General features: G+C 41.0%; 1 protein-coding gene across 2 annotated transcripts in view; it reads right to left on the bottom strand.

The window, feature by feature from the left end:
• Positions 1-12317, bottom strand: part of RALYL (RALY RNA binding protein like) — a 315944-nt gene that overhangs the window by 63326 nt on the left and 240301 nt on the right. Inside the window, exon 3 of one of the 2 annotated variants that reach the window (XM_026662827.1) lies at positions 10539-10571. The exons of the other annotated variant lie outside the window; for it this stretch is intronic. Coding sequence (XP_026518612.1) covers positions 10539-10571 — 33 coding nt within the window. The remainder of the gene's footprint in view (positions 1-10538; positions 10572-12317) is intronic. 2 annotated transcript variants of the gene reach the window in all.

The following is a 12317-nucleotide window of genomic DNA, read 5'->3' as shown; positions in this document are numbered from 1 at the left end:
TCTGCTGGTGATATTAGAGATAAAAGGCAGAGGGGGCTGGAAAAATGATCTGTTTTCTGCATTCTGCCTGTCCTCTCAAGGATTGATCCTGCATCCCTTAATTACCCATGTGAGTAAGGGCTCTAGGATCCCTGTGATGAAAAAAACGGGTAAAAGAGAGACACCCATCTGTACCTACAGACAATGCCAGGACTGGAGGGAGGAGAAAAGGAGAGAACTTGTCTCAATTCTGGGCTGACTGGCCAAAAGGCAGGAGTTAGCTGCCTTCCTATATGAAGAGAGCATCACTAGGAGCCTGATGGCCAGGGACAGCCTCTGGGGAAGAAGCACTGAGTCCCTAACCGAGGGAGACTGCTACGGAGATGGAGGTGCACCCAGGATCCGAGTGAATTGTATGACTGAGACACTGTGGGGTTAGGCCCCATCAATCTTATTGCTGCCCTGCCCAGAGGGAGCTGAGGCATGTTGGAATGCTGCAAAAAGTCCACAAGTGGCCACTACTTGAACTGAGCCATTATAGTCCAAACAGTCTGTAGTGGCCATGCCCCAAACAGAAAGACAGCAGTAGGAGGTAGCCCAGGGCAGTGGACTTAGACTCTCTACTGGGAGGTCCCTGTTCAGGCATTGCTTCACAGGGGGCCCTGGTGGGGAGGGAGGGTCCAGGTCCATCTACCATACCTCCTTAAGAACTGAGGTACCTCTGTCAGAGAAGTAAGGGGCGGGATGTCAGCTGTGCCAACCACTAGACAATCTGACCCTCTGAGCACCCTCTTTATTTAAAGAGTTTACAATTATTTGTAACTATCTGGCATTGCTGTTGAAGCATGGGTGTCAGTGAACCTGAAAAGCTAAAAGGATATTTGTACTGTTCACACGCATGGTATCTGCTGCCTAGATGGATGCTGATGATAATAACAACACAATTTGTAATTCAATATTAATGATCAGAAAATATACTGTAAATGTTAATACAGTACTAGATACTGACAAAATGAAAATACAAATGAAACTTTAAATGTGTATTTACTGTGTCCAAACCTGGAAGAGCAGCATTGGCTCCTGTCTCACAGGGCTGGGTCCAGTTCCCAAGTCCAGGTGCATGGGGTCACAGCACTACTCAGGTTTGGCTTGGTGGTCCCTCTGTTGTGACCAAAGGGTTGCCAGACCTATTTTCAGTGAGTGGCACTGTGACCTCATGTGCCAGCTTGCAACACCACTTGGTTTGGAGCCCTCTCAAATGGAGGCCTGGGGCAAACAGCCCTGGTCCCCAACTGTTACCCTTGCCACAGTTGCCAACTTTCACGCGGTAAATAAGCACCTTGACTTTCACAATAAGCCAAAAATCAAGCTAATACCATTTCAAAACAAGGCCAAAACAAGCCAATCCCTAAGGACTCCAACACTTTATGTGACTAGATCCTCCCGGCATGCAGTCTGGGACTGTGGTGGGCCCACTGTGCACCCCTGACTCTCTCCTCCCCTTTGCCCCTGCTTGCCCCCGCTTGATCCCCTTGCCTCTGCTTGCCGGGAGCCAATCAAAAAAAAGAAGAAGCAACAAGCCAAAAACTAGCCAACAAGCAACTCACAAGCCAGTTAAGCCAAAACCAAGCCCAATTTCTGCGGGTTTGGTATGTCTGCACAGTGTGTGTATTGTTGTGGGTGCCACAGTGCTCCTGAGTTCTCTCCTCCCCTGAGTTTTCCTTCAAGAACTCCTCACACATAGCAGTTTCCTCTCCCTAGAGTTCTTTCCCTGCCTCAGCTCCCCCGTCCCACCACTGGCACTCATCTTATGGTATACGTTTAGGAATTAGTAACAGAATAGGTCCTGTGCAACTGTGTTTCCTCAGCTACTGCATTTATGGTATCTGTCTGTTTGTACATCTGGTGAACCCTGTGTAAGGGAGTGTTTGCCAATTCTGTATCGTGTATGTTGAAAGGAAACTGCTTCTAAAACAGCAGAGAACACTGAAGAAAACAGTGTCTTCCTCACCACACTCCAGGTCCCAAACTACAACTCGTTTTTGTTTTGAATTGAGAAAGCCCTCTTTTTGCAAGGTACCACTACTTGCTCTGCTTTGCCATCCAGTTGCTGCTAGAGGAAGGAATTCTCCTCTCTAGCATTGCCTGCTACTGTTTTCAGGAGAGGCTCTGGATGGGGAGGCCAAAAAGGTGTCAGAGCCCTGAAAACACTTTACTTCTTGTGAAGCCCAAGAAGCTTGATAGGTAGCAGGAGAAATTCAACATGTTTTCCAATGACCGCAACAAAATAGGCTTTTTATCAAGGCCAGTGAGCAGCAAAGCTGGAGCAAGAGGCCCTCTTGTATAGATGGGACCAGGATCCTTATCTGCAGAGGGTTACTATGCTACTGATTTGATATTAACCCAGAGCATAAAAATGCTACTTACATACTGCTTCCAGAGAAACAGTAATGGAAAGGTAGTCTTGGGTAACAGAAGTGAAGGAGACATAGAAAAAGAGAAGGGCAAATGGAATAACCAGGAGAAGGAAAAGTGATCTCATGCTCTATTGCCTCTCTCAATTATGAAGTGCAACATAACTAATGATTTTAAGGTCAGAGAGCTGAAGAGGGATTTCTTAGGGTGTTCATTCAGTGAGTTTGTCGCTAATAAAAGTTAATGGAATTAGAAAAAGCTTTCCTTGCCCAAAGTATTAGTCATTTTGTATATTTATATATGCACACATGTGTGTGTAATGGAAATAATCAGGGAAACATTGGGGCAATATTACCGTTATTTAGACTGCAGCTGAGTGTAACAATAAAAAAGCTGGAGTCTCTACGCAGACAGAGACAAGATGAGAATACCAGCAGACTGAGAGAGGCAGTAATTGGAAAAGGAGCTGCACACTTTCTATCCAACTCTCACTAATCTCAGATTTTCAGGAAGATCCTCGAGCAAAGAGCTCTGTATGAACCAGTATGACAGCTAGTGCTGTGGGTGGATGAGGTGATTATTTAAGAATCTTAATTAGCCTGATAGGAAACAGAGAATATTAAATCTTAAATCTTGTGGAAAGCTACTGGGAAAGTTGTGTATCCAGTAAAGCTCTTTTAAAGTATAGCACAGTGGTTTGCAAACTTTTCCATACGAGGACCCTCATTCTGTGTTAGCCTCCCGCCTAGTTATCTGGGATCTAGCTACACCTCCTTCACATTTAGTAATAAGTGAAATGCAGGGTCATTGTGACATTTGCATGTGAACCTCCCCCCCCCCCACGTTGCTGCTATACAAAATGCAAAACTCAATCTCTCCCACTTTTTTTAGGATATGCCCTGTATTTAAGGTAACTGTTGTCTCCTGGGCAGAATAAACTCCAAGCACAGAGCCTGAGATACAGTTGCTACCTTGCAAACAGGGAGCTCTATATAAGTTAGAATTATTATATTCAAGTGTGTGCTCCCTCCTCTCACCACCCACATGCCCTGAGAACATTACTCACACTGAGCAGCTGGCCCACACGTAAGAACGCGAGGAAGGGCTGCAGAATTTGCTACGTTTTTAACTATTAATTTTTAAAGCTGCCCTCTCCCTCACTCTGGTTATCCTCCACTTTTCTCTTCTCAAGGAAAGTATTTTCCCCATTGACAGTTAAAAGCTGAAGTGGAGCATCAGGGATAGTGGACTCCCCCTTCCCATCAGCCAGTCAGGGGTTAAGGTTTTGTGACATTGTTATCGAAATAATCTTGCTGTGCTGCCACGGCATTCTTATTCTGCTTCATGCTGTATGTATTAAACTAAATTGTTCAAAGAATTAATGAACTTGAATGAAAGAACCTCTACTGAGCACCTTAGAAAATAGAAAGATCTGGTTGGAATATTAATCAAAGGAAATAGCTAATTCATATAGGGCCTGATTGCTCCTTCTGATGGGAATTAAAAATCTGCAAAGCTTCCTCTGGAAGAGCTTTCTCCAAATAGTTCTGAGGGGTGACATTTGCATTGCCCTCCAACTTTGAAATCAACAGGAGGCGTTTTCCCTAGAACTCGAAAATCCATGGAGCACCTAGATGATCTACAGGAGACCCTGTACCTCAGAAATGGCTTTGGGACCCTCCCTTTTTAGCTCCTAGGTAAAATGTCTCCATTTGGCCTGCAATGCAGCCAGGGCTTCCTCGGCTGGTGGTCCATAACATAGAGGCAAGCAGCAGAAAGTTAACACAGCCTCAGGCTCAGACTGCATTAATTCTTATCTGAATTCCCAGTGCGACTCAAATGGGGTGCGGGTCTGAAAAGGTGAGGATAATTCACATATTCCTCCAGCCTTCCCTTTTCCTGTTCCCTACCCAGGTGTAGTTCCCTGGACTCCCAGAGCTTCCTCTGTGGCCTTGGACCAGAAGGAATGGTGCAGGAGAGAAAACTAAATCCCTGCACCATGAAGCCAGGAGCAAATCTGCACCAAAATACTAGAGAGACATTCCCTACTAGTTTTTTTTATTAGCAGTCATGAGGGCTATTTGCAAAAGTCACTAGAGAAGGGAATGCAAAATTAAAATAAAGATTATTTAGGAGGACTGGCCCTTGATACAGTAAATGAATAAACAGGTTACATTAGCCAACACTAAACATGCTACTTAAGTTTCAGCACAGATTATTATATATCCTTCTAAGGCAAATGAGCTGGAGGTATAATTCCATTTCTGAGCTGTGTCCTATATCTAAACTACAGACTCGGAATGCAATACCTACATCTTAGAAATGTGCAAAAATTGCAAAGGTTTTGTTTCAAATTATGCTATATATGCAAGATTTGTTGTGTGTTTATTTAATCCAGAAGCTTGCATTATAAATAATGTTGAAAGATTTTATATTAAGCAAGCATAAAATAAAACTTACAGAAATAGCTTTGCCAGTAGCGAGAATAAGGATTTTATGTAGTTTGACAGTACTGTAAGGAAATATAGAAATGTGAGGGAGCAAGTTTACAGCAGGAATTGGCATTGCTGCTTTAAAAGTATCTGAAAATAATTCAAATTTTTGTAGCATGAAATTTTCCAGAATTTAGTCACATACACTGCAGGACAGCACTGCAAGCTTCATCATCCCATTCAATCAAAGTTTCCCCACTTGGTTCTAGTGGGACCTCTCCTGGCCCATGATTCAAGAAAGCACCTCTTTTCAGGACAACACCTAACCACATGCTTTCCTGAACTGGGATCCTTCTGAGGATAGGGTAGCTCATTCAGGTGATGGGGTCTCTGTCAAAAAATGTGTCAGTGCCAATTTTGTGATTTTTCATAAAAGGACAATTATTCACTGTATAAATTCTCATCTGTACATGGAGTTGTTCCAGAATAACTTTCAAAGGGGATTATGCTAAAGCAGAACAAGGCCCTCTTTTTCTGGAATACAAGTGTCCACACATGGAGTTATTCAAGAATAACTATTGTGCATTAAACTCAGGCTAGGTCTATACTACCCGCCTGAATCGGCGGGTAGAAATCGATCTCTCGGGGATCGAATTATCGTGTCTCGTCGGGACGCGACAATCGATCCCCGAATTGACGCTCTTACTCCACCAGCGGAGGTGGGAGTAAGCGCCGTCGACTGGGAGCCGCGGAGGTCGATTTTGCCGCCGTCCTCACAGCGGGGTAAGTCGGCTCCGATACATCGAATTCAGCTACGCTATTCTCTGACCACCAACTCATTTCACATCCCACTCCATCCCACCCCTAGCCCACTGTCCCCATCCCCAGATCATCCCTCTTCCAAATGTGTAACGTTTATCGCAAATGACTATGCTTGAAAAAAGATCTGAAAAATCAGCAGTTTGGATTTGATTTTTTTAAACATCTACACAAAAGGAGGAGAAATAGCTTGACTCTCAGCTGACAAGATGTTCGAAGCAAATGGATTTTCAAAGCCAATCACTGTGAAGAGCTACTGCCTGTTTATCAAATAAACCTATTCTGTGCAGCTGGCAGGGGCTGAAAGCCATAAAAAAATCAGCTGTATTTCTCTCTCTTCCTTTTATGCCCCTTCTGAATGTAACCCAAATGTGACATATTAAAAGGCAGCAAATAAGGCACAAATTTTTAGCAATGAGGGTAATCAATCATTGTAACAATTTACCCAGCATTGTGGTAGAAATTTTTAAATCAAAACTGGATGTTTTTCTAAAAAAACAACAACCAAAAATACTCTAGTTCAAGCAGGAATTAATTCTGGGAAGTTCTATGGCCTGCGTAATAAAGCAGGTCAGGCTAGATGATCAAGTGGTCCCTTCTGGCTGGCGATAACCACATCTTCTTTGTTCAGGAGATGTAGGGACTATGACCACATGTACTCCAGGTGTGCAAATTGCCCTAGGAGGGTGGTGAGGGGCAAAGAGGAAATGGGCATCATTCTCCTCCACCTTTGCCTGTGGAAATGGCCACCCTTGGAAAGGAGAATAAATGCCACACCATTCTAAGGACTTGTCTGCATGGAGACAGTCAGGAAAGTTAATCCAAATTAATTTTCAAAGTGGATTAAGGTAAACAGAATAAAGGGTTTGTCTACATGGTGTGCTAATGTGCACTACAGGTGTATGATTTCTAAAGCACACTAATGTATTGTGCGCTAATTGGTCAATGTGGACCTAGTGCTTGAAACAGTGGTGTGAAAGTCCACCAGTGAACTTCTAGTGCACGCCAGTAGGGTTTACACAGACCAATTAGTGCACAACACATTAGCGTGTTTTAGAAATTGCACCCTGTAGTGCACATTGCTTCACTATGTAACAAGTCCTACAGCTACTGTTATTCTGAATAAGGCCTGATCTACACTAGGAAATTAGGTCAGAATAACTTTTCACTCAGGGGTGTGAACTGACCTAACCCCTGGTGTAGACAGCGATAGGTTGTTGGGGAATTCCCCCGTTGACATAGCTACCGTCTCTTGGAGAGGTGGATTACCTATGCTGATGGGAGAAGCTCTCCTGTCAGTGTAGGAAGTGGCTTCACTGAAACACTAAAACAGCACAGCTGCAGCGTTTTAACTGTAGACAAGCCCTAAGAGTGTCCTCACAGGGGCTTACGGTGCTTTAGAATCATAGAATCATAGACTTTAGGGTCAGAAGGGACCATTATGATCATCTAGTCTGACCTCCTGCACCACACAGGCCACAGAATCTCACCCACCCACTCCTGTACCAAACCCCTAACCTATGTCTGAGCTACTGAAGTCCTCAAGTCATGGTTTAAAGACTTCAAGGTGCAGAGAATCCTTCAGCAAATGACCCGGGCCCCATGCTGTAGAGGAAGGCGAAAACTCCCCAGGGCCTCTGCCAATCTGCCCTGGAGGAAAATTCCTTCCCGACCCCAAATATGGTGATCAGCTAAACCCTGAGCATGTGGGCAAGACTCACCTGCCAGACATCCAGGAAAGAATTCTCTGTAGTAACTCAAATCCCACCCCATCTAACATCCCATCGGGCATATTTACTGTTAATAGTCAAAGATCAATTAACTGCCAAAATTAGGCTATTCCATCATACCATCCCCTCCATAAACTTATCAAGCTTAGTCTTGAAGCCAAATATGTCTTTTGCCCCCACTGCTCCCCTTGGAAGTCTGTTCCAGAACTTCACTCCTCTGATGGTTAGAAACCTTCGTCTAATTTCAAGTCTAAACTTCCTGATTTTATATTTTATAGTTTATAGTTTATATCCATTTGTTCTTGTGTCCACATTGGTACTGAGCTTAAATAATTCCTCTCCCTCCCTAGTATTTATTCCTCTGATATATTTATAGAGAGCAATTATATCTCTCCTCAGTCTTCTTTTTGCTTTAACTACACCTCTTTAAATTCACACCTTTAGTTAATTCAGATTAATTTTTCTGAGTGTCCCTGTGTAGACAATCCGTGAGTCTCTGCCTATGCTCACTGTAGCTCCCACTGGGGCAGTACAGCTCCTCATCACTTCTACACACGTCTACTTAGCCTTTGGCATTTAGGTTGCTACATTTAATATTGCTTTGCACTATCATGCACAGTTACAAACGCACAAAAGCAATCATGAAGATCCCTATTGGTCATTAGCCTAGACACAGCAATAATAATAATAAAAAAGTATAATTATCATTCGCTAGCAGTAAAATGAGAAGGTGCAAGCAAGTCTCCACTGCACAGTGGAGATAAACGAAAAGCTCACCTGCAGAACCAAATCATCGGTAAGCAACCAAAATTAATTTAGATAGCTGCTTTGGCCTACTCTAAATGTAAGGGATATTACAGGTACACATGTGCTATTCTAATTAAGGTTGAGGCGGTAACTCTATAACAAGCACTTAATGTAGTTTCAGGGGTTTATGGCTTCAGCCGTCATTCTGGGCTGAAACTTGCAATCCAACATCTCAGCATGGGAGCAAAGTCTCTGAACAAGTTAAAACAAAAATCAGTTTTCAATTAGGTGGAGTAAATCCCTGACTCAGCACTAAGAAGGAGACCTGTTTACTCAGGCCTATGACTCAGCAAGTCTGCTTCTTCTTCCTGGCTACGTAGGAATGGCAAAAGGCAAGTAATAGGCAAGGAAGTTACAGATGAGGGAAGTTTTTGCATTTTGACATATGATAATTACAACTGAGGAAAACAATGCCTTATAAAAGGAGGTGCCCCAGACAAACCTCTGCACAGTTCTGCATAGAGCCTAGGTTTCATTGTTCAGATTATCCCTCCTGGGAAGCAGCTAGTTTGAGCAGTAAAATCACAGAGTTGTTATGTTGTGCTGGGGGTAAATTGACTCTACAGAGTGGTAGCTAAAAACAAATGTAGTATTGTCAACCCCAGACATTCAAAAATCATAAAATAGTCCCCCCAAATTATGCGATTATAAATTATTAATTATGAGATATTTTTCTTTATCTGCCTTCTGGTTTTTGAGCCTCTATGGTACACTTGTGCCAAGTTTTGATTTTTTCCTACAACCACAAGGGATATAAACTTATTTTTTTAAATGAAAACAGATATTTTCATCTAACCACCTGACTTCAGAAGCTGGGGTTTTGAGAAAAACACCAAATATCATGGTAATTGATAAATTGTGAGAATTAGTCACACAAATTGGTGAAACAATTCATTTGGTCATTTCAGATTATGCCAGCGCAAGAATAAGAACAAAGTTTAAAAAGCATTTTATTTTATTTCTGAGCGCCTAAGTAAAAAAACAAATTAAATTATATGTCAAAAGTAAAAAAAAGTAAAAAAAAAGTGTGCAATTGATTCAAGATATGACCAAACAAATCTTAGTTATTTTATACGGCAGAAACGAAGAAAGATTAGGCATAATCTGGCATACATTGATGTGTGTAATTTTATTCATGCAACAATCCCATTTTCATCATTGAGACGACTCATATGAGTTCGGTTATTTGTGGACAGAAATGTTTGCAGAATCTGGTCCCTATTTTCACTACATTTTTGACTCCATAACTAACATGCTTCTTTTGTTTGCTTGTATTTTATATATACAGGTTATGGAGCATTTCTTGACTCCTTGGTTTTATACTATGGTTTGGAAGTTACAGATCATTTATGTGCTCAGATTAGCTCTTACCTGACTACTTTGCATCAGGACCCTTTGCCTATTGTATATATTCTTAGCAGTATTCAATACTACAGTTTTGAGGACTGAGAAATAAGGAGAAAGCATGAGGGAATGAGAAGAGACCAAGAAGACAGAATTGGATAGAAAAAAACAAGGACAGTGAAGTGGAAAGAAGAAAGAGAGAAAACAGTGCGTTAGAGTAGATTTAGAGAAAAGTGATACTGATACAGGGAAGACAGACGAAGAAGAGTGTAGCTGTGACTCAAACATACAATACTAATACTTACCTTACAAACATAGGTGCATTTACCAAGTGAGTACTGTTTTCCAGAATACAACATATTTAAAAATAATGTTTTAAAACAGACGAATCAATTGCTTGAATTGACAAAGTATGAAAATTGGTGACAGTGCATGTGAGGTTACAAGTTTTATAAATGTTTTTAATACACATACCAATATAGACATGGTTCATAAGCTTGAAAAGATCCGATTTTATATTTTACAAATTTGAATGAAAAACAGCAATATTTACAAATAGTTTTATCAACTTATTTTTGCACTAGTAAGGACATTTTAAAAACAGCATGTTAATCGTATTAAAAATACTGTCAAAATTCATACTAAAATTAATAAAGAACTATTTGATAACATGAAATTCATATTAACTGGTAGAACAACATCAAGACAATTAGTACAACAGTTGTCTACAAGAGCATCATCTAACATATATGTAAAATTTCCTCTGTTCATTTCAGTTAATCAGAAAAACAAAATATTTTTGTCATGTTTGTGTAGAAGGAGAAATCAATGTCTGCTGACATTTACTGATTAAAATCTCTGCTTTCCAAGCTTAGGTATAGTAATGAATGACTATTTACATGAGAGAACTTAACATTTCAACATTTTATATTTTATTGGGTCTAATGGGGTCAACAATATTGTATAATTGTTAAAAACATATAGCTATAGATACATAAATAAACATACTCACCCAACAGACAGGAAAGGTTCCTTTGAATCAAGTCTGTTAAGTAAATAACAGATATTTAAAATATATATATATACACACACATATTACATTTTATAGCATTTAAATTATGGATTTAAAAGGCTCTAATGGATCTATTGCATTTTATATGTTGATAATGCACAATTTGGCAGTAATAGCAGAGCATCAAGGGTCTGATCCAACTCCCACTGAAATCAGTTACAAAACTCCCAATGACTTCAATTGGCAGAATGTTTACAAAGCAGCAAACCTCAGGCCTGATCCAAACTAAACTCATTTCAGGGTGCATTTCACAGGAAGGCCACTTGACTTGATAAGCAGTGTAACAGGAGCATTTTCATCCCGGTCAGATGTTCCCCCTCCATGCTGCCTACTTCCATGTGAAGTCAAATTCTTTTTCTCCTATGTTCCAGTTCAGGAAGATACTTTACTACTAAAGTATGTTCTGAATTTTAAGCTTAAAATTAAGCATATGTTTCAATATCTTCCTGAATCGAGGCATTGCATGCTATCTCCCTTGCCTTCCTGTTATGCCACGTATCATCCATTTTGTAGAATGTCATCACCCGCATGATAGTTTTGGTGTCCATAACATTAACTGGGTGTGAGGACCATTAGAACGTGAGTGAAGAGCCCTGTGTAGAGAGGTTAAAAGAAAAACTCTACAGACCTATTTTGAGAACTTAGGTGAAATATAAGTGGTACATAAACTACATGTAGGCCCTCTGTACATGGGTGAATTTCATTTGTAAGAGAGTACTACAAACAATAAAATATAAAAATAACCCTCTACTAAAATATTTGTCAGTGTCTTTTTAATAACAATGATAGCCAAAGAGAAATGGTGGCATGTCTCTGGAATTGAACTCCTAAACTACTACAAAACCCCATACAAATCTAACCACACTAGACAAAAATACTACAAAATAATGTATTTCTAAAAATCTACTCTCTCCCCACCCCACAAATTTATTATGTAGATGATATAGTAAAGATTTATTCGAAACAAAATTAGGTTTATTACAAACGTTTATAATAATCTAGCCAGAAGTTTGTTTTCAAAGATGTACTCATCATAGTGCATTCTAAAAGACAGTCAACTTCAAGTATTACGTTTACTTTTAATAATGTTCATCAACTTTTGCAAAGCATTTAATTCTCAGGAAGAGGTTTCTAAGATTACAGGGGGGAATGCTTAAGTGCCTGTCTTGCTCTTGACTGTTGGATGCAATATACTTGAAATATAGTTTCCTGGGACTGAAACCTGAGATTTTAATGCAATTTTTACTCATTTGCTTTAAGTAAATGCCAGAAACCCACCACAATATATTTTCTGTGCACGTTTCTCCCTTCTCTCTAGCACTTAAGAATAGAGACATCTGTCTCCATGGCAGCGTCTGCCCTTTTCAAGTCCCAGTGGGGTTGGGATCCATTGTAGAGGGAGGAGGAAGGGACTGGGTGGCCCTGTGTTGATGTGTTTGTGAGTGGATATATATCATACCCCTGGAAAAATACTACAGCCTAAGACTGCATTACTTTTACTGCAAAACTCCCTGGACAGTCACTAGTACCTGTCAAGTTCCATGCCAAGCTGACAGGAAACAGGATGGTCACTGCGGGCCTCCATATAGATGGCCGTGGCTTCCTCCCAGATGATCCATATTTTGGGGGTGTGCCCTGTGGCTCTATCCAGGGCCGGCTCCAGGCACCAGGCACCCAAGCACATGCTTGGGGCAGCACCTGGTAAGGGGCGGCGGGGGG

The sequence above is a fragment of the Terrapene carolina genome, unplaced genomic scaffold, assembly GCF_002925995.2.
Source record: "Terrapene carolina triunguis isolate 2854851 unplaced genomic scaffold, T_m_triunguis-2.0 Scaffold58, whole genome shotgun sequence".
NCBI lineage: Eukaryota > Metazoa > Chordata > Testudines > Emydidae > Terrapene > Terrapene triunguis.
The sequence above is the reverse complement of the archived record's forward strand: the minus strand, read 5'-3'. Positions and strand labels throughout refer to the sequence as shown.